General features: G+C 42.2%; 1 protein-coding gene across 1 annotated transcript in view; it reads right to left on the reverse strand.

Moving 5' to 3' along the window:
• Positions 1-23,673, reverse strand: part of CPQ (carboxypeptidase Q) — a 168,159-nt gene that overhangs the window by 128,725 nt on the left and 15,761 nt on the right. The window contains exons 2-3 of the mRNA XM_059815589.1: positions 14,539-14,995; positions 859-1,066 (exon numbers count right to left, since the gene is read on the reverse strand). Coding sequence (XP_059671572.1) covers positions 859-1,066; positions 14,539-14,965 — 635 coding nt within the window. The 5' untranslated portion in view covers positions 14,966-14,995. The remainder of the gene's footprint in view (positions 1-858; positions 1,067-14,538; positions 14,996-23,673) is intronic.

A 23,673-nucleotide genomic window follows, 5' to 3' on the forward strand; every position in this document is an offset into this window, starting at 1 on the left:
TACCTGAAAGGGGGTTGTGGTGAGGTGGGTATTGGCCTCTTCTCCCAAGTTAACTAGCGACAGGACAAGAGGAAATGGCCTCAAGTTGCACCAGGGGAGGTTTAGACTGGATATTAGGAAAAATTTCTTTACTGAGGGAGTGGTGAGACACTGGAATAAGCTGCCCAGGGAGGTGGTGGAGTCACCCTCACTGGAGGTGTTCAAGGAACGTGTGGATGAGGCATTGTGAGACATGGTTTAAGAGGCATGGTGGTGTTGGTTGATGGTTGGACTTGATGATCTTACAGGTCTTTTCCAGCCTCAGGGATTCTGTGCTTCTGTGATTAATTTTTAAGAAATCATGATCCCAACCTACCTTACTTAAAAAGCAGACTGAGAATTACAAACCTTACTGAGAAAGTGTTAATAATAATTATGTTCAAACAAGACTACTCCTTCATCTAGTACAAGTCAGCCTCATGCCAGGAAAATGACAAATACAATAAAAACTGTACACTTACATTCTAGTCAAATGAATGACCAGTTCATATCATTACTGACAGTCTGGTACATATTGTCACCAAAGACATTTGATTTTGGCTGATCTCAGAATATTTATAGTAGCCTCAAGAATGCAGGAAGTTCTTTAAAACAAATAGCATACAAAATTTGGATCAGTAACAAAAAAATGAAAACATTTTGAAAAAATGACAAAGCACAGGGGAAAAGAACTATTGTACAGCCAACATTTTCAAAACCAAACACCCACTCGTAACTGGCAACATTTAAGTCATAGAGAACAAACATGCCTGCCCAGAAATGACATGTGAACTAAAGGCTGAAATGTGAGTCACAGGGAGAAAAGAGAAAAATCCTTACCTATAAATAGAAAAAGAAGCAATGGATCTAATGAGGGATGCCACTGCTCCAACTTTAGCAGCTTCCACTGCTCCCTGTGATCTGTATCGCACAGTTTCGCCATAATTGAGGAAAGGTTCATTGTAGACAACAATCTTCCCCTTCGCCTCCTGAGCTCTTTTGTGCAGTTCATCAAAAGAGGCAACCACTATGACTTCCGCCGTAATTCCTGAAAGAAAGTATTACAGTGGCTTTAACATTGCTTTCCTACAACTCTCCTACAGCAAGTTTTAACAGACAGAAAAGCATGGACTTTGCAGAACACAGGAAATCAGATTTAACTTCTTACTGGAAAAGGATGAATATGTAAAATGCTTCATCAGGGATTGGTACTAAATAGCTGTAATAGCACCCTGAACAAAGTACACACAGTTGTGTAAACCATGCTGTCAGGTTGGTATTAAAACATAACTTGAAGGGCAAGAAGGATACATGGGGGGAATTCTGTCCTCTGCATGTGCTTTAATGCCTCACTGCAATCATTTTTAGTACAAAAATATTTGCAAAAGCTGCCTATGGCATTAATAAAAAAAATTGTAATCTTTTCATGGAATTGTTTTGATATGTTGCTAAACAACTTAGCTTAACATAAAACAACTGGAAGTACATATTTTTAGACTGAAACACTTATAAAATTACTTAATCCATAAATGAAATTAAAGCTTTGCAGTTTCAACAAATTTTGCAGTATGCTTATAAATCAAAAAAAAAAATCTTCATATTTAATTCCAGAGAATACCACAGTTCTACTGGATCTCCTTCCAAGAGTTTTCCCAGGAACCCATCTTTCCCAGTTATGATACAGAGAACACAGGGAGGTACTTCTGCAGAACTACCCACATGTGGTAAGTTAGATCCCACCCAGCTCTTTGTTTTTAATAGTTGGAATAGTTATAAACTGTTATATTATCTTGCTTAAAAAAAAAGGATTTTATAGATAAGTAGTTTTCCCCAAAGCCAGAGAATCCCTCTAACTTTTTAAAACATTAATTGAGGAACTATATTTCACAGCGTTTAAGAAGTAGTTCATTAAAGTGACCACTATGCTTAAAATCCAATTTCGTTGATTGGTTACAGAGATAAGTAGAAACTGCTTAACAACACGGGCTGGTACTTTTCTTCTAAATATAGAAGTAGTAATGGTTGCCTGAAATTTTAGTGTTGTACATTTCACCTAAAAACCACAAAATACATCAGTGAAAACTAAAACTAATAACAAATATCTAGCAAGGATTTGTCGAAGAAGTCAAACTACCATGTTTTTAAGAAGAGAATGTTTCTCCTTGAAAGTCCTCTTTCTTCCTTTTTTTTTTTTTGTGGTATAAGAATTATTTGGAGACCATTTCAAAGGCTTGTATTTGAGACTGTTAATACATGAGAAGAACTGACAGAAAAATAGGAAGATCATCTCTCCCAGCACCAGTGTATCCAGGCTCATGGCTTCTTTAAGATCAAACTATAGTACACTTCAAAACCTTAAAGAAACTGTTTCACACAAAAAAGTTCGGTTTCTTAAGAGTGCACTGCTAAGAGGGGAAGAGACATCTACTACCATAGCAGAAGCCCCTGAATTTTAGCTACAGAACTAACCTAGTGTGAGAAGTGTAAAAATTTTAACTGAATAACTATTCAGATTCTTAGCTTTACAGAAAGAGGCGCAGAGAGCCAAACCAGAGAATCACCTTCAAATTTTACTAGTTGTTTTTGGCAGGTAGGTGAGCATGCTAACAGACTCCAGCTGCTTCTAATGAACTGCAGGTTCAGTTGCCTACCTAAGGAGCATCCCAGTGACAGGATCATTCTGGGTATGGAACTGTGCCACTGGAAATAAAGCCAGGTATCTGCAAAATTTCATTTTCCACAAGAAAAGTCATGGTCTCAGTAGGTTGATACTGCAATCTGTACTTCATATTAGCTCTCCCCAGTGCTCCACATGGATCAAGCAGCAGGCACTGGAAGGGCATACGTTGTATTAGTGACTGTTTGTCAAGGTAAGTGAGGAGTGTAACTCTTCTTGGCATTACTTTCCTGCATTAATGAACAAACACCAACTCTGGATGATTTTTAAAGAATGCTACGGACAGCTAGCAACTATCTATAATCCCTAAGAAATATCATGGAGAAGTACACTCACGGCCCTCCCTAGACGACAGGCATCAGGAGTTTGTACAGTGAACTTGTGGGAATTAAAGCTAAGGAAAAGAATGCAGAGCTGCGAACTTCAGCCCAGTATCTCTACTTTTGAATGTTCCCAAAGAAGCTAAATAAAGCCATCCTTTGACAAAACAAAACAAAGGTTCTCTATGCAAATTTAACTTAATGGCAGCATGGTATACATAAAGTATTAATCACAGTGCTTTCTGCAACAAAATAAAAATTCACTCCTGTGAAACTTCTGACTAATTCAATGTCTTATTTGCATTTTAGTCCCATTTTATACCATCTCAGTCTCATCTATGGAAGTGTCAAGAGCAACGTTTATCTTAAATAAATATGTGGACACACATAAACAAGCCATCCTAAGACCTCCCGTGCAAAGGGAGAAATGAAACAAAAAACACAACCGTTTAAGGGGAATGAGTTATTCCTTTTTATAATGGAAAATACCTCACCTTACTGAGCCTTTGAGCAAATTAACGAACCTCTACCCCTAGCATCTCCTACCAATTCAGTGCCTCATGTCTCTGCTTCCCATGTCGAAAGCTGTTCTATCTCTTTCTTACTCCTATCATTATCTGGTCCAGAGCTTGGCTGTGCATTATAGAAAAGAAGTCTTCAGGAAACCCATGTAAGGAGGGAGCCGGATGGCCTGCTTACTTAAGCAAGATTATAACCCGCACAGTCCAAGAGATTAATATGGAGCATTTGGGGAATTAGCTAAGTAAAGGGCATGAAGCATAGAAGACAGAATTACGAACATGATAAACTTGGCTGAGTGTATGAAGCTGAAGACTATTTATTTGTTCTCACCATGTGAAACGTTATATATATTGTTGCATTGGGACAGCGAGCAAAAGAATCTATGTTGTACTATGGGTTTCCTGTCATTTCTCATCTTAAGCAGTAAATTGTACCCTGTCATTTCTGAGAATTAAGGTACAGGCAGCATGTTAATGGTAGGAACAAGCAGGCAACTTTCAATTACCAACAAAATTATATGTTACCAAGTCCCCTGTACACAGAAATGTACATTTCTATCTAAACACTTGGATATGCCACAACTTTGATGATCACACTGCCAGTTGAAATAAATGGCATGGTATGCATTAGCAAAGTCTAAAATCTGTCACAGGCAGAATGAAGGCAAGACTGATTACAGTTACTCTTTATTAGCTACAGAAAGTCCAATTTTTTTTTTATATATATATGTATCTATCTATCTCTAAAGTACCTGTAAATAGGTGTCTGCAACATTGCCATACATCAGAAGTCTGATTCTTGGCATGAGCAATTCTGTCTGGAGAGTCACCTCCTAGCACCTGCTTACCTGCCAGCAATCATGCCAGAAGCAGATTAGTTCAAAGGGAATTCCCCATGAGATAACTTATTCTCCCCAAGATTAAATGCAGCAAACATTTAAGCCATTTTAGTATCTGGAGCTATGCATCTGTTTGTGTTAATAACAGGTTTCAGAGAATAGTAAGAAAAAAAAGGAAAATCCACCCTATTACCAGATTTTAAAAACTGATGAATCTCTATTAAAACATCAAGGAAACTTCATACAGAACATTGCTGCTGTTTCTGGCCACACCAGGGCAGGACATGGCAAGACTTTACCATATCAAGTATCAGGAATTCCTGAGATTTGGGAACCTAGTCTCTGTTGTTTTTTATTCATTACTATCCTAGAAACGCTCAACTCAAACACACAGAAATTCAACGTAGTTAGTTACAATCGAATGTTGTATTGAAAGAATTTAGCAAAGCCAGAAAGAAATACCATTTCCATACTGTTTAATCTTACTGGAAACTCATTTTCTGATTACTGAATTATGGCCTTACTCTCTTCCTTTTTTCTCCCAGTATCATTTTTGTCATCCAGTTAACAGCAACAGTCCCTTGGAGACCTAGTTACAAAACCAAATGCAGCCATCATTAATTTGACAATAATTTTTTTCAATAACAGCAAGTGAACAACTCACTCCTAACATATCTTCCAAACTTCATTTACTTCACACTGTGTTAACATAAGAATTATGATTTCGCTTACAAATCACACTATGGAACAGTGATGCTGCTGAACCAGATGCACTGAAGCTGCCGCTGTCAAATAAATAATCTGATGGGCAAGGCAATTTTTGCTTAAAACAATTAAAATACGGTATTTTTAGGTCTAGACACAACAAAGCTGGAAACTACATCAACTAAGCCTCTGCTAAAGTTCCCTGTGTGTTATATATTTAAAATTTTTGCATCCTAAGCATCAAATATTGCCTCAAATATCAACACAAAAAGTCAACAACACATCTAATTGTTCTGGTACTGGTGGAGATTTTGAAACTGGGGAAGAATGTATCTGAAACATTCTGGCCTCTGCAGTCATGAGAGCAAGAGGGAGACAGAGTGCTACCTCCCCATTCATCAGAACCAGGACACCAGGACCAGGAAATTAAGACATTCCTTTATGGTAGGAAGAAGACAAAGAAAGAGTAGGAACAGCACCACATTACGAGAGCAGTGCACGAAGCCTACCTGATGATCACAGCCCTGCCTCACAGACCAGTGACATCAGACCACATTGATCTCCTCGTTTCTTGTCTACTGCATGGCTGCCACTTCTCAAATTTCTCCATTTCCACCTCAGCTCTCCCACAAAGCTAATTTAGCCTGGAAGCTGCTGCATCAACGTTTACTGTATTCCATACCAACCCCAAGCACACGCAGGTGGTAGCCCCAAGCTTTTCTGACCTTAGCCTGGCTAATCCAGTTGTCCTTCAGACTCAACCATCTCCCCAGGACAAAAGTACCATGCCTCTGCTTCTTTCAGAAATGGCCCACATGCACTGATTTGTGCCTATTTGTAAGGTAGCTTCTTTTACACAGAACCTAGAGATTTTTTTGCATGGGTCATAGGAAAGAGCTGCACATACAAAGTTAAAATGTAACAGCTGGGATGTGCAGTTCTGTGATAAAAAAGGCAGTCTTGGACCCTGGATGCCACATCACTCTGCACAGAACGAGACCATGTGCCAGGATCAATACCCCTGGATGAGGATGTAAATGATGAAGCATGCAACAGGGAAAAGGTAGATATCTGTGCCTGGAGGTAGGGAAGAAAGGGAGTTGTTGGGACAGGTCAAAGAAAAGAAGGTTTTAGGGAGTAAAGGGAAAAGGCAAATACATTCTTCAGAGCTAAGTAAGATTAGGGAGCTGGCATTATATCCTATTTAGGTTCAGCATCCTCTAAAATCATCCCAGAAAAGATTTTTCCCCTTACTTCTATCTTACTTCTTTTAAAAACATGTTGCTTTTCAGCTCTCTCCAAGAATTAGTTCAGCTTTCCCCCAACGCCCCACATAATTGAACAAGATTTTCAGAAAAACAAACCCAAATTCTGGGTCCATAATGAACTCATCAAATTAAGGCTTGGTGTCAGGCTGAAGCAAATGAAAGATTTGTATCACCACTTTTTTTTTCTCCCTCAAAAATTATTAGCAGGTACTGAAAATTTAAAATACTTTAACACCTAGAAACATATTTGTTCTATCACGACATATCAATATATATTGATATAAGAACTATAATATGAAGAAAATATTAAATATTTTAGGGGAACTGTGAAACAAAGAAGAGGGCTTTTATCAGGAAGAAAGATTTTGTAAAATCTGAATATACTTCTGGAAAATGTGACCTCACCTACTCCGTGGAACAGCAAAGAGAATTACTTCATGAAACTAAAATCACATAGGAGAGTTATCCAAAAGGATATGAGGCTATTCAACTCTGATGCACAGCACAGAGACTAAATGTATTACTCCTTTCTTTAAGAAGAACACAGAGAAAAATAAACGCTATATAATAGTTACATTTTCGACAAATATGACTCACAATTTCCAGCAAGTACTGGATCTCATTGTAACAGTTTGGTTTCAATAACAGGTAGCTTACTGAGCAGAAGTAAATCCTAGCAGCAAGGGGGTTGGACCCAACCTCCAGCACAAAGCCTTGGATGCCAAAAGAGCAGGGCAACAGGTTTGGTTCTCCCAGAAGCAGCCCTGCACAGGACACAGGCTTGCTATGCAATGGCTGGGGAGAATCAGGCACCCAGGAACGGGGTCCAGAAAAGCCAGCTTTGGAGCACATAGGTGCCCAAGGTATGAAGCACCGAGGGTAACCATTCCCTCCTTAGTGAGTCAAGATGCCAGTCACTGCAGGCTGTCCCCTGGGAGGGAACCTGCCAGTGACACCCGGCTGTGCATGCATTCCCCACGCAAGCAGGAAATCATGTTCAAATCCTGCCTCCATTAGTGTGAGGCAGGAGCTTCAGCCTGGGCTTACCATCCTTGAGGTAACCACCCTCAACTCAGCAACACTGAAAAGGGCCAAGACCTGAAAATTCAATTTTTTGCCATTGCAATCCATACAGTTCACTTGAACATTCATTAAAGCAGCAACTGGAACCCATGTCCTTCCCAGACAGCATGTCCACTTCAAAGCCACACAGCTACTCCTACTCTCTAAATCTTTGAAATGCCACTGAACTAACTTTTGGTCCAGATGCTGGGCCACTGAAGACCACAGCATCTGAAGTCCTTCATGGATGCTATCTTTTACATTCCAAGAAAAATACTAGCATAATTATCATACCGCAAACAGTCAGGCTCTAAGTAATAATAAACAATCCAGGCACCCAATACTGAGGCTCATGGTCTCAAGATGTGAATCAATAGCTCCTCAGACATAAAGAGGGATCCAGTGAAGACAGAAAGAGGGCTTTGCACTGTGCTCTCATGCCTACGACTCTCCCCAACCCCTGTTCTCAGCACTGAACCCCTCAAAGGGGCTACCCAAGTCCCTCCAGAAGGACCTCCTTCTCTAAGTAGGTCAGTGGTCATCCAAGACGCTGGCAACTCACAGAATCACTAAGGTTGGAAAAGACCTGCAAGACCATCAAGTCCAAGCATTACAAAAAAAAAAACAAACAAAAAAACCCACAAAAACACACCACACAACACCACACAAACAAAAAAACACACCGCACAGCACCATGCCCATCAAGCCATGTCCCACAATGCCACATCCACACGCTCCTTGAAGACCTCCAGGGAGGGTGACTCCACCACCTCCCTGGGCAGTCTATTCCACTGTGTTACCACTCTCTCAGTAAAGACATTTTTCCTAATATCCAGTCTGAAGCTCCCCTGGCGCAACTTGAGGCCATTTCCTCTTGTCCTGTCGCTAGTCACTTGGGAGAAGAGACCAACACCCACCTCTCTGCAACCCCCTTTCAGGTAACTGTAGAGAGCGATAAGGTCTCCCCTCAGCCTCCTCTTCTCCAGGCTGAACAACCCCAGTTCCCTCAGCCGCTCCTCATAAGACTTGTGCTCCAGACCCCTCACCAGCTTCGTCGCCCTTCTCTGGACGCACTCCAGCACCTCAATGTCCTTCTTGGAGTGAGGGGCCCAAAGCTGAACACAGTATTCGAGGTGCGGCCTCACCAGCGCCGAGTACAGGGGCACGATCACCTCCCTACTCCTGCTGGCCACACTATTTCTGATACAGGCCAGGATGCCGTTGGCCTTCTTGGCCACCTGGGCACACTGCTGGCTCATCTTCAGCCGGCTGTCGACCAACACCCCCAGGTCCTTCTCCACCGGGCAGCTTTCCAGCCACTCGTCCCCAAGCCTGTAGCGTTGCCTGGGGTTGTTGTGACCCAAGTGCAGGACCCAGCACTTGGCCTCGTTGAACCTCACACAATTGGCCTCAGCCCATCGATCCAGCCTGTCCAGATCTCTCTGCAGAGCCTTCCGACCCTCCAGCAGATCAACGCTCCCACCCAACTTGGTGTCATCTGCAAACTTGCTGAGGGTGCACTCGATCTCCTCATCCAGATCATCGATAAATATATTAAACAAGACCGGCCCCAAAACTGAGCCCTGGGGGACTCCGCTTGTGACCGGCCGCCAATTGGATTTCACTCCATTCACCATGACTCTCTGGCCTCGGCCATCCAGCCAGTTTTTTACCCAGTGCAGAGTACACCTGTCTGAGCCACGAGTCGCCAGCTTCTCCAGGAGAATACTGTGGGAGACAGTGTCGAAGGCTTTACTAAAGTCCAGGTAGACAACATCCACAGCCTTCCCCTCATCCACTAGGCGGGTCACCTGGTCATAGAAGGAGATCAGGTTGGTCAAGCAGGACCTGCCCTTCATGAACCCGTGCTGGCTGGGCCTGATCCCTCGGTTGTCCTGCACGTGCCCTTTGAGCGCCCTCAAGATGAACCTCTCCATAATCTTCCCCAGTACTGAGGTCAGGCTGACAGGCCTGGAGTTCCCCGGATCCTCCTTCCGGCCCTTCTTGTAGATGGGCATCACGTTCGCAAACCTCCAGTCATCCGGGACCTCCCCTGTTAACCAGGACTGTTGATAAATGATGGAGAGTGGCTTGGCAAGCTCCTCCGCCAGCTCCCTCAGCACCCTTGGGTGGATGCCATCAGGCCCCATAGACTTGTGGGTCTCCAGGTGCCATAGCAGGTCGTTAACTGCTTCCTCCTGGGTCATGGGGAGTTTGTTCAGCTCTCCATCCTTGTCTTCCAGCTCAGGGAGCTGAATAGCTCACAGGTAATTCCTCTGATACACATTAAAATTAACTTTCTTGTTGGCCTTTTGTTAATCTAGATGAGTTCCCTAATTCACTTCACCACTGAGAAACAAAAAAGGAGGGTCAACACTGGGGAAAAATACATCAGCCAGGACTGGTGCCAGACCACTTCTTTCAGCAGCATCCCTGGCTTAAAAAGACTGTGAGCCTACAGCAACAGCACATGCCTTCAACAGCTTCAGGACACATATTATTCCCATTTTATAAACAACAGGCTGGAACTATTTTCATATTATCTAAGTGGCAAAACTCCCACCACCTTCTATAAGAGCGAGACTGGACCAAATGTTGTTGATAGTTAAACAAAAAAAACACGACTTGAACACAAAAACTAGGAAAAAGTCTATCAATACATCATCTTCATGTTTATATTACTGCAGTTTTGCTGCAACAAAAAGTACATAGAAACCAGAGACTGTTCCTTTTCGAGAAGACATTTCGGGCAGGCTGCATTCTGAGGTTGGTTCTACTTGTGAGTGTTTCTTTAAAACGAAAGGGCAGGGTCACCCTTCAGGGAAAAAAAAGTGCATTTTAAAACACATGCAAAAAATATGAATTCTTTGATACTTTATGGTCAAACATCTGCTAAACAACTACTTTCCTTCAATTATGGGATTCTCAAAGCAACAATTATATCTATTTTTCTCAGAATTTGGGGAATATAATCAGTACTACCAGAAATCAACACAGTCTCTCTATATATAACTGTATGTTTTGCCAGTATTGAAGCACTGGAAATGAGACAAGGACATGGACTAAATATGGTAAACCTCCAGTTTGTTAGCTCCCTAAACTGAGCACTTTCTAACATTCAATCCTGTTTGTTACCTAGCAATCCATTTCTTTGAGGTGGTGACCATTTTCAATCTCTGCTGACTTCTGGAAATCCAGGTCACTCTGTGTTTCATGTTTCTCCTGTCCCAGTCACTAAGACAGGCATGAAAGTTACTCCCTCCCTGTAAGGAGATCAAAGGAAGTGAAAACTTTCTCTTTGACCCAACACCTTCAAATCTTGGGACACAATGAAAGGGAAAACAGGGTTTTTTCCTCTTCAATAGAAAAAAAAAAAAAAATCTAACCTTCTCTGGGCTGCCCCTTTTTGCTGGGTAAATCAGACTGAATCTGGAAACTTTACATCCTGGCATGTTGCTCAGTCCTCAAGAAGAAAATAGGGAAGTGTAGATTCTGTCCACAAGATCACAAGGTACCAAAAAGCCTCCTGCACATCATCAGAACTGTTCCAACCTTGAGTGAGCCAACCAGCTCTTATGCCAAACTTGTATCTGAGCCGAAGCAGGCAAATCCCAGCAAATACAATAAATGGGCAAAGCTCTGTCCACGTTCCATAAGGTTTTCAACCCCATAGGCATGGGTTAGGTAGAAGACCTGCAGGAAGAGACATTCCTTGTATCCTGAAGTCAATGCTGGCTCAGGCTCCATGGCTAAAATACTGCTACTATTTAGGGCTTCCTGTTCCTGCCTCAAAGGATCACAGATTTTTTCCATACACTCGCATGGCGTATGCCAAAACGGAAAGTGAGCAGCCTCAGCGTGTGCTCTGGCCATTGGGTCACTCTTAGGTAACACTGGTTTGAATTTCCATGGACAGAAGGGAAAATAAAACCTGAATTTCCAACATCCAAAGCCAGGTTTCTAACCGCTGTTAGGCTATTGCCATGTTAATAAAGAGCCCTTCAGAGCACTAGCTCAGGGAGCTGAGCTCCAGGAGGAGCTCTGAGGGCACCAGGGCCACTGAGTCTAGCATGAAGCACTAAGCACATCCAGAGAGAAGTAAGGTTTTAAGTTTCTGCCAATGTTTCCTATTTTCTTAGCTCACTGGATCTCAAGCCTGGGGGCACATAATGGGAAGGGAGGAATACAGGACGTGACCAAGAGGATGAGAAAGAAAGAAATTATCTCCTGTACCTCCGCCTGGGATGGGGCAGTCATCCCCTCTCATCTTAACCCCATACCCAGACCTTAAAAGACAAAAAGTCCAGCCAGTGCTGTCCTCTGGCTCTAAGTAGGCATCAGTAGTGTCAAGGAAGGGATCTGTCAGGGCTCTACAGAGACAGTTATTTGTAAACTGAGGGGTCCGAAACGTATCCTGATAGGAACACTGATTTAAAGCGTGCAATAACTATCAAGCTAGTATCAAACGCCTTCAGGGATCACCTGCACAGTCCACTTTAGAGGCAGCTCTGAAGGGTGTCTCTGCCCCTGGGCAGAACCCAGGCACCAATGGCCAGATTCGTGGAGCCGACATCTGAAAGCCAGTCCTCGGCCTTTAACACATTCCTCTGGCAAAGCTCAGCACAGCAGCAGATCTCCCTGGTTTGATCCCGCGCAGCAACAGCAGTGCAATGCCAGGAGAATCAGCATCAAGCATCTCATATTGAGTTGAATTATTTTGATTACAGTGTGACTCACACTCCCACAGCTTCTTGGCTAAAACAAGACAAATCAGAACTGCTGATATTCCCTCACTGAGGGAAATTGTTCAAATATTTCCAATGTGATTTAGGGCAGCCGCCTATCCCTTTTTCTCAGGAAAAGGGCACAATTGGTGACAATTGCTGGTTAGAGCAGAGGGAGTGGGTCTGGGAATGAATTCCTCAGAAGTAATGAGGTGGTGGTTTTAATAGTCTAACCACACATTTTTTATTCCATGCTTGGGATGAGTGTGAGTTTTAGGACAGGCACTTTTGTGAGCTGAACACCTCGGAATTCTCTTCCCTGGAGAGGCTGGTGACGAGCGGCTCTTGCCGGGCATTTCCATCAGCCAGGCGCCCAGTCCTGCAATCAGAAGAACGAGAGCTAAGAGCTCACCAGGGACCAGCTACCCCACATAACCTCCTCAAGCACGAAAACCTGTCACAGCTTGCACAGAGCAAGATGAGACCAGCAGAAATTATAACAGCCACAAACTGTAGGATAGATTTTTAAGTCAGAAGGCAAGAAATTTAATCAAAATGATTTCACCAAGTGTGAAAAACTGCCTGCTTTTCTGTGAGACATCTCATTGCCGTGCAGTCTTCTAGCACCAACGCATACACCTCTTCAGAAACACGGCAGATGTCAGAGGAAAGTAAAAGGGTGAGGAAGAATGGTGGGTTTTTTGAACATTACTCAGTATAAACCAGCGTTGGATAATACAATCTTATCTTCCAAGACATCACCAGCCACAGGTACTAGCCCAACCATTCAGTCATCAGTATAAGAAGATCTTTACAGATGAAAAAGGACACGATTAGCCTCTGTGAGCATTTTTAAACATTGAAATTCAGTATCTCTCTAAATGAAAAAAGGCAAACCTAGGAGTAAGACCAGGCAAGTGCAAATAACGTACACAGCTAAGAAAGGGAAGCGAAAAACAAACTTCTCAGGATGTGAAGATGTTCGCCAAGATTAAATTGCAGGTTTTCTTTGCAGGTTCAGTAACACTTGCTCAACACCAAAAACACCATTTTAATTTTAGCTTCCTTTTTAGGAAGCTTGGAATAGGACTGTAAAGGATAGAAAATAAGTTGTAGGCTTAACCTTTGCTGTAAATATTCTCCTAACAAAACACTAAGCCTTTAGACATATCATGAGATAAACAGATATTACTAATGGGTTTAATTGTTTTGCATTTTAGGCATGTTACCTCAATATGACAGAAATACCTCAGAAAAAATTTACAACAGCAGTTTCCCAAACCAAGTCAGATTTATTCCAAACATACCTTAAATTACCTGGTTATACTTTTTTGTGTTTTGAAGGGCTATGTATTTTTTCTAAACAAAACAGCTTTTATACATTATTTGTTTCATTTCAAACAGAAAGCTCACTATCACAAAAATTCATAAAAAAATTATGAGTATCATGTTACCTTTTATTTCCTAAGCTAAATTTATTTTTTCATAAAAGAATAAGGATGCTTTTGAAGCGGTCTAGGAATAAGTCTGTTTTTATATATGGAGAGCAGTCACAGAAGAAGGTTGTCATCCAGCCTTAAAATAGCAATCCTGAGGAAGCCCCACATCAATATGTATGTAAACAGAATCTTATAAATCAATCACAGAATCATTAAGGTTGGAAAAGACCTGTAAGATCATCAAATCCAACCATCGATCATGTCATTTGCAAGCAAGCTAATATTTTGGGGCTCAAAACACCTGAATTTTGCTGAACCCAGCTAACGATCATTCTTGTTGCCAAAGTAACATATGACACATGATCCACTAAAAGGCAACACAGAGTTCAGTAACAGGTGTGCCAAACACTTTTCCAAGGTGAGCATGAGACAGCGAGTGGAGAGAAGAGAGAGGAGGTGGGGGGAAGGAATGGACAAACAGATACCAACCGCCACGCTTAGCGAGGGGCACGGCAAGAAAAGCAGAAATCACGTGTCAACTCAACACCCCATGGAGAATTTCTCTGGCCAAAATGAAGAAGAAGGGCTGGAAAACCCCAGATCACAAGAACAAGTTGCCCACCAACTTCAGTGGAGGAGCAGAATCTTTGCCAATGAGGTTCAGCAGTGTTAAACAAAAGGGTGTAGATTTAATGGAGAGTTCAGGAATCAACTCTGATTTTACAGGCTGGTTCAACCAAACTGAATTAAACCAAACTGAATTAAACCAAACTGAATTAAACCAAACTGCATCATTCACAACCAGGTCATACAGAAAAGACCCAGAAAAATAGCATCTTGTCTTGCAGAACTATTATAGCAGGAAGAAAACTTCAGTTTGTCCATTGAGAGAAGAAGTTGTTAGGGGTATAATACAGTTTGGTGTTAAAAAGCAAGGAATACTTAATTCCAAAAGGAAGAGTTACCTTCTGGAGGAGTTGCAACACTGTTCCCAAGTCCCAAAATAGCAATGCTGTGATTCCTTGGTTCCAGCATCACTGCAAACTCTTCTCCTCTTTCCCAGTGTGGTACTTTCACAGGCTCCAGATGCACATTTTCAAGCCCATCTTCCTGCAGGGCACTGAACATATACTTGATGGCTGCATCTAGATTTTTCGAACCGCTGAGTCTAGGTCCTATGGTATCAGCAAAAACTGCTAATCTTTCATAGGATCTGTTCTGAGCTTTTCCGTGAACAGCAAGATCAATAATAGCTTTAGCAATATCAGTATAGCCAGCTATCTCATTTTTAACGTCTTCAGATGTTTTCGGGTAACTTTCATCTCGTCTCAAAGATTTCCCAGCAAATTGTGGTAACAAATTCATGAAAAATATTAAGAATACATACTTCATTTTTTCTCTTTTTTCTTTTCCACAGATGGCCTGTTGGGGAGACAAAAAGAAAAAAAAATATTAAAAAAATAATCATCATACAGCTATCAGTAATACTCTTTTTTGTTATTTGGACTGGCAGACAGACCAACATGAAAAGAAATACATTTATCTTGAAAATGCTTCGATCAGAACTGGCAGGAAAGTAAACTCAACTTGGAGACACAATTATTGAAAGCAAATGAAAAAGATACTTAGACAACTGGATACAACCTTTGTTGTGGTCTTCAGAAACATCCTTGGAATGCTGCATCTCTTTAAATAATCACATCCTTCAAAATCAAAATCCAGGGCTGCTCCCATCCAGGAGGAGCTTTACATCTCCTTTCTGCTAGAAGCAGTATGTGCCGGAAGTGCCAAATCAAATGTCTTCACACAAAACATCTCTTAAACCATACACAAATAGAAGTGCTTCTTAATCTCTATCTTCATAATCAGGAAAGCACTTTCTATTGCACTGGAAAGTTGTCAGAGCAATTTAGATCCAATGCCCCCAGGAAGAACGTATGAATTTCTTCATTACATAAATCCATGACTACCAGAGAAACATAATTTCTTATTAACTGATGTCTCTCTTAAGGACTGACTTCCGCAGCACTGTAAAGAGGTGCAGCACCAGGGGTTCTGATCCTGTATGGAATACCAAGAGTTATCTTTGTTAATGCTTTAGAGTTTATTCATCTTATTGTTAAAAGTTCTCATTTTTAATATCTTACAAATTTTCAATCCCATGAAAGTGACAGTTTGTCTAAACTATTAATTGAACTGACAAAAAAAACTCTGAAATCAGTTGGAGTAGTTGCAAAGCTCTTTTATAAAATAGGAAGTATGATTATCTAAACCCAAAATATAAAGGTCTTTATCGCTATACACAAAAGGAAATGTAATTGTTTCATTTTTCTTTGAATTTAAATCAGGTTGCAATTTGAATGATAAAAATTAGCAATAAGAAATAAGGCCTTTAAATCAGCTCTACAGCTGCAGCTATTACAAGACTTAAAAAAACAGTAAGCAGTTACAGCCAAGTGAAGTGACAATTACTACTAGCCCAAAAAGATTTTGATTCAGCACTTTTGCCATTTTCATGGACTTTCAGGGGAATACCAGTATTTTTTAAAAATAATGTAATGGGCCTTAAAAAATAGTAACATTAAAAGCAAATGTTAGCCTCTACTCTACAAAATATGTTTTTCTTGGTAACAATTGTTCTACAAACAGCAAAGGACTAATTAGTTGGCTAATATGGATAAAATAAGGGTAAATCAGACCTGCATGGCAGAAGGATTACTAAAAGCTTTTGCTGTTAAGATTTCCTGTTATCCTTCTTCCCTGTTTGTATTTATTTAGTATTTCTGGAAAGTTATACTCTTCATTTTATAATCACTGACCTGAGGAATCATGACAATATATTTACCTTGTATTTTTGGTTCATGATGTTATATGCATACAGAGAGCCAGTACAAAGGTAGGAGGGAGGGTATGAGTATGTGTATACGTATAGACATGTGTATTTGCATACATTATATCCACATATGATATTCACATGCAAAATATAAAAAAAAATCCTCCTTTGTTTTCAGAAAATTGCACACTACAAGGAGCTTTAATTGAGCATTAATTGTCAGTCATTTTATGGAGTAGGCAAATTTCACAATAACCACATAGCTTTGTAAATCATAATGCCAGAAGGGACCAGACTATCTACCTCGTCTGACTGCCACGGAACACTGATTGCAGGATATTCCCGAATTAACTCCCACCACCAGAAGCCACACAGCAAACCAGCAGTCAAGCCAATTCCTGAGAGAGTAAAAGTGAGCTTACATCAGTTTCATGCCTCTGGCAGCACATGCCACAGTTGTATTCAAAGCTTCTGCAAGCTCCATTCTGAATGATCTAAGCTAAGAAACCACCTTTCCACTTATGTTTGTTACAATGAACCACGAACAGATAAACTCATTTTCTCAAGATGTTCATTCTGGACCATTTTCCAGCATTTGCTAAAAATAAATAAATAAAAATAAGCCTTTGACATAATGAAGTTACCTTAATATACAAGGAATTCTGACATCACATCTAATATGTTTTTCGTCCCATTTCCTTTCCTATCCTCTCTTAGTTTCAGTGTATTTTTATCTCCACCTAGAAATCTTTGTCTCAGTATAGGTTGCAGGAACTACTCATTTCACTTCCCCTTGTTCAAGAAACATGGTGAGATAAACAAGAATCTGGGAAATTGAGATGTAACTTTGGTAGTTACAGTTGCCACTTCTGATTTTTCTCAGATTTTTATTCGCCGTATTCTTCCAAAAAAGCTTCACCTTGACAGTGGCAGAGCACGCTAGGAAAAGCTGCATTGCCACCTTCAGTAAAGAGTCTAGCTGGTACTAAGAATGTGAATGCTTACCCTTCCTCTATGTTACTATAAGAAAGCACTTGTAGCTTTAAAGCATAACTTCTGGTAAGTCAGCAAAGTGCATACCACACAATCACAGAATGGTTAAGGTTGGAAAGGACCCCTGGAGCTCATCTTGTCCAATGCCCCTACTCAAGCAGGGCCATCTAGAGCAGGCTGCCCAGGACCATGTCCACACAGCTTTTTAATGTCTCCAGGGAGGGAGACTCCACAATCTCTCTGGGCAACCCGTTCCACCTCAGTCACCACCACTGTAGAAAATGTTTCCTGATGTTCAGACGAAATCTCCTGTGATTCAGTTTGTGCCCGTTGCCTCTGGTCGGGTCACCGGGCATCACTGAAAAGAGCCTGGCTCCATCCTCTTTGCACCCTCCCATCAGGTATTTATACCCACTGATGAGATCCCTCCGAGCCTTCTCTTCTCTAGGCTCAACAGTACCAGCTCCCTCAGCCACTCCTCATATGGAAGATGTTCCAATCCCTTAATCATCTCTCTCTTGTACTGGGGAGCCCAGAACTGGACACCATACTCCATGTGTGGCCTCACCAGAGCTGAGCAGAGGGAAAGGATCACTTCCCTCAGACTGCTGGCAACTTTTCTCCTAATGTAGCCCACCAGGCTGTTGGCCATTGCCACAAAGGTACATGGCTGGCTCGTTCAACTTTGTATCCACCAGGACACCCAGATCCTTTTCAGCAAAGCTGCTTTCCAGCTGGGCAGCCCTCAGCATGACTTGGTGCATGGGGTTGTTCCTCATCAGGTGCAGGACTTTTCATTTCCCCTTGTTGAACTTCATGAGGCTTCTGTCAGCCCATTTCCCCAGCCTGTTGAGGTCCCTCTGAATGCCAGCACAACTATCTGCTATACAGGCCATTCCTCCTAACTCTGTATTATCTACAAACTTGCTGAAGGTACCCTCTGTCCAAGCATCCAGATTATTAAAGAAGATGTTGAAAAGTATTGGACTAAATATTGGCTTCTGGGGGACACATCTAGTTACTGGCTGCCAATTGGACTTTGAGCCAATGATCACAACCCTCTCAGCTTGGCTGTTGAGCTGGTTTTCAATCCACCTCACTGTCTGCTCATCCAGTCCATACTTCATCAGCTTCCCTAAGATCTTATGGAAGACAGCATCAAAAGCCTTACTAATGTCAAGGTAGACAATACCCGTTGCTCTCCCCTCATTTACTAAGCTGGGTATTTCATCATAGCAGGTTATCAGGTTGGTCAAGCATGACCTCCTCCTTGGTAAATCCATGCTGACTACTCGCAGTCACCTTCTTGTCCTTCATGGGCCTGGAAATTACTTCCAGGACGAGTTGTTCTGTATCTTCATGACTGAGGTGAGGCTGACCAGCCTGTAGTTCCCCGGGTCTTCCTTCCTGTGCTTTTTGAAGATAGGCGTGATGTTTCCTCTCTTCCAGTTCTCAGGTACCTCTGCTGATTGCCATGATCTTCCACAGACAATTGAGAATAGCCTTGCAATGACACCAGCCAGCTCCCTCAGCACTCGTGGGTGCATTCCACCAGGGCCCATGGACCTATGGATGTCCAGTTTTCTTAAGTATTCCCTGACCTGACCCTCTTCACCAAGGGTAACACTTCCTTGTTCCAAACTTTCCCCTGGTCTCCAGGACCTGGGATTTCTCAACACTGGTCATACTAATAAAAAATGAGGTGAAGCAGGTATTCAGTTCCCCAACCTTTTCTATGTCTTGTGTCAACAGGTCCCCTGCCCCATTCAGCAGCAGGCCCACCTTTTCCCTAGTCTTTCATTTGCTGCTTACGTCCTTATAGAAGGTCTTCTTTTTGCCCTTCACATTTCTTGTCAGATTCAGCTCCGAGTGGGCTTTGGCTTAACCCATCCCTGCATGCTCACACAGCATCTTTATATTCCTCCTAGGTCACCTGTCCCTGCTTCTGCCTTCTGAATGCTTCCTTTTTATGTCTGAGTTTTGCCAGGAGCTCCTTGTTCATCCATGCAGGCCTCCCGGCATCTTTGCTTGCTCTCCTGCTTGTTGAGATGGACTGTTCTTGAGCTTGGAGTAGGGGATGCTTGAATATTAACAAGCTTTTGTGGGATCCTCTTCCCTCTTTCAGGGCCTTATCCCACAGGACTTTTATCAAGCAGATCTTTGAAGAGGTCAAAGTCTTCTCTCCTGAAGTCCAGCTTTTTGCCTCTCCTGAAGTCCAGATCTTGCTTTTTGCCCTGCTCTTAGTATACTGAACTCCATTATCTCATGGTCACTGCAGCCAAGGCTGCCACAGCCAGCCCTTCCTTGCTTGTATGAGGTGCAGCAGAGCAACCTCTCCTTGCTGCCTTCTCTATTACCTGTGTCAGGAACCTCCTAGATTGCTTATAACCTGCTGTGCTGACCCTCCAGCAGATATTGGGATAGTTAAAGTCCATCATGAGCATCAGGGCCTGTGAATGAGAAGCTACTTCTAGCTGTCAAGGCCTCATCTACTTGTTTTTCCTGATCAGGTGGCCTATAGCAGACAGCCACTACAATGCCACCCATATTGGTCTGTTCTTTAATCCTTATCCATAAGCTCTCAGTTGGCTCATCATCCACCCCCAGGCAGAACTCCAAGTACTCCAGCTGTCCTCTCACATAAAGGGCAACTCCACCTCCTTTGCTTCCCAGCCTGTCCTTCCTAAAGAGCATACATCCATCCATTGCAGCATTCCAGTCATGTGAGCTATCCCTTCACATCTCCATGATCCCAACAACATCATAGCCCTGCAGCTGCACACAGATCTCTAACTCCTCGTATTTATTCCCCATGTTGCATACATTAGTGTACAGGCACTTAGAAGCATGGATTTGTCAATGGAAACAGAAGAGACAACCCACAACATTTTTGTGAGAGCTGTCTGATCAGCTCCCAAGAAGGGGGATGTCCCACCAGGCATGCATTCATAAGATGCCATCTGAAATGCCAGCTGTGCAATGCAGAATTAAGACACAGAGAGAGTGAAAGGATTAAACCACATTTCTAGGATCCATAAACCACCAGAATAAAAAACAAACAAACAAACAAACAAACCCCAAAAAAAACACACACACAAAATCTTTGGAGCCATCAAGCCTAGCTCAGTACAACCTGCCAGCCTTTCATAGGTCTTTATGGGTCTTTTCATAAACAGCAAGTAGCAATAGCTTTAGCAATATAAGAATAGCTTTAGCAATATAAGAATATTAATCTATTCTTCTTAACTATTCAAATGACCCCTGAACTTGAGATCAAGGCAGTAACAAATTCTTCACAGTAAAGTGTCATTTTCCCAAAAGAACAACAAAAATCATCTGTGGTATGATCTATGAATGACAAATGTATCACACAGACTTCCTCTCTCTCTGCGAGACAGACAGGGCAAAGGTCTTACACAACCAGGAGCAGAAGACTCGGGTTATCTCAGGACACTGACAGAGAACTGTAAAATGCCTTTTATAGTCTGAGCTACTGTTTATTTGTGGTTATACTACACAGAGGGTATTGGTGTATTTTTATTGCTACGCTCTGTACTTTCCCCATGTTCCTTCCCTTTGGACCAGTTAATTACATGCTCATAGACATCCTCGGCTAGAGACGTCAATAATTTTCTCAGGATGACCATGCTCATTCCCTAATTTTTGCCAAGCTTATCATCCACAAAGAAGCAAGATAATCTGATTTCTGCCGTAAGACAAATTCTTGCTGAGTGGAATAAGACAAAAACTTTGCAGAGTTAGTTTCAAAAACTTAAGGTTTGGGGTTTTGTTCGTTTAACAGTTTGCAAAATCTACCAGACAAAGCTGATACATTTAGTTGTTAAACAGAAAACACAGGGGGGTTGTTTAATTAGCATTGGCAACCTCAAAGAGCCCCCAGCTACCAACTTCATGCATTTTTTCAATGAGAAAATGAAACCACAGTTATCAAATTTCCTTTAACTAAGAAATGCTTCCTTTGCTCTTCCTGGCCTCATTCAAAACCAGCAGCATCCTCACTCCAAAGGCTGCCCCAGAGGAGCTGCATTTAATAGCCACACTTCTTCCAGGAATTTCCCACTGAACACTGAGAAGAGGCATGTTTCCACAGCTTTTGTGGATGTAACATACTCCCACCATGCACAGTGTTTTGCTACCTGCCACTGCATAACTAAATTCAAACCCTGGGCAAGGACACAAGGATGGGAACGTAATTTATTGTGCTTTCCTTGAATAGTCCAGCATAATCTGGCCAAAAGCTAGCAGCATTCAGAAATAATTCCCTGCTAAGTAAAGTAACATCATACTCACTTGGACTGCAATACAGGAATCACTCCACTGCTAATTCAGGGAAAGAATAGCACATCTGTTGTCCCAGTCTCTGCAACATTAAGTTTATCACCCCAGTGAATCTTCTGGGAAAACAGACTACTGATTTTTGCACATCTCACTAGTTAGACTTAGCAAATTAACATTGCAGTGCCAGCCAAATTAAAAAAAAATAATAGGACAGTCACAATTGTTCAATGTATTTAATTATTCACTGAATTTCTTCAGCAGAAGTTTAGAGCGAAATGAGATAGGAAGAAAACACGCTTGCAGGAAGTACCGTCCTTTTTCTCAGCCATATTAATACATCTCATTCCATGGCTCTTCAGTACAAACTGTTTTCAGCTTAACAGGTTACACAGGCCCTCAGGTTTCTGAAGACTACGCCTAGGAACCATGGAAACTCTGTCGTCCAAAATGAGTACAAAGCTAAAAGGCAGAAATGTAAAATGGTTCCCGTTCTTTTAGCTTCAGGTGGAGTGGATAGTGGGCATCCAGCCACGACAGTACCTGGATCCATACACAGAAGGAAGGACGTGGTCTGAATATAGTCCATAGAAGAGAGAGATTTCTCCCTACAAAATCCTAGCAAAACTTCTCATAGGAAAAGTCTGCAGCAAGGAAGACACCCTCAGTGGAAGACAACCAGGTTAGGGAGCACTTACACAAACTGGACATACGTAAATACATAGGGCCTGAAGGGTCTCACCCACAAGTGCTGAGAGAGCTGGCTGATGTCATTGTGAGGCCACTCTCAATTACTTTTGAACAGTCATGTCAATCCTATCTTCAAGAAGTGCAAGAAGTAAGACGTGGGGAACTACAGGCCAGTCAGCCTCACCTTGATCTGTAGCAAGGTAACAGGAAAAAATGCTCCTGGAAACTATTTCCAAACATATGAAGAACAAGAAGGTGACTCAGAATAGTTAGCATGGATTTACCATGGGGAAATCATGCTTAATCAACATGACAGCCTACTAGGATAAAATGACTGGCTTGGTAGATGAGGGTAGAGCAGTGGATGTTGTCTACAGTGACATTAGTAAGGCTTTTGACACTGTCTCCCATAAGATCTTCTTAGGGAAGCTGATGAAGTATGGGCTGGATGAGCAGACAGCGAGGTGGATTGAAAACTGGCTGAACAGCCAAGCTCAGAGAGTTTTGATTATTACTGCAACATCTAGTTGGTGGCCAGTAACTAGTGGTGTCCCCTAGAAGTCAATACTTGGTCCAATACTCTTCCACATCTTCATTAATGATCTGGATCCTAAAACAGAGTGCAGCCTCAACAGATTTGCAGATGATACGAAGTTAGGAGTGGCTGGTGTACATGATGGTTGTGCTGCCACTCAGAATGGAGAAATAGGCAGGTGGTAACCTTATGAAGTGCAACAAGGGGAAATGGAAAGGCCTGCATCTGGGGAGGACTAACCCTCATGCACCGAGACAGGCTGGGGGCCACCCAGCTGGAAGGCAGCTTGGCAGAGAAAGACCATGGAGGTCCTGGTGGACAAGCTCAGCATGAGTCAGCAATGCTACCTCAGGGCAAAGACCAACAGCCTGGTGGACTGCATTAGGAGGAGTGTTGCCAGCAGGTCAAGGGAGGTGATCGTCCCCCTCTGCTCAGCACTGGTGAGGCCACACCTGGAGTACCTGTCCACTTCTGGGCTCCCCAGTACAAGAGAGACATGGACATACTGGAGAGAGTACAATGAAGGGCTACAAAGATGATTAAGGGACTGAAGTATCTCTCCTGTGAGGAGAGGCTGAGAGAGCTGGGACTGTTCAGCCTAGAGAAGAAATAATTCGGGAGGGATTTCATCAGTTGATTTAAATACCTGATGGGAAGAATGAAGAAGACAGAGCCAGGCTCTTCTCAGTGGTGTCCACCAACAGAACAAGAGGCATCCAGCACAATTTGAAACACATGAAATTCTATCTGAAC

This window comes from Gavia stellata, chromosome 3, assembly GCF_030936135.1.
Source record: "Gavia stellata isolate bGavSte3 chromosome 3, bGavSte3.hap2, whole genome shotgun sequence".
Lineage (NCBI taxonomy): Eukaryota > Metazoa > Chordata > Aves > Gaviiformes > Gaviidae > Gavia > Gavia stellata.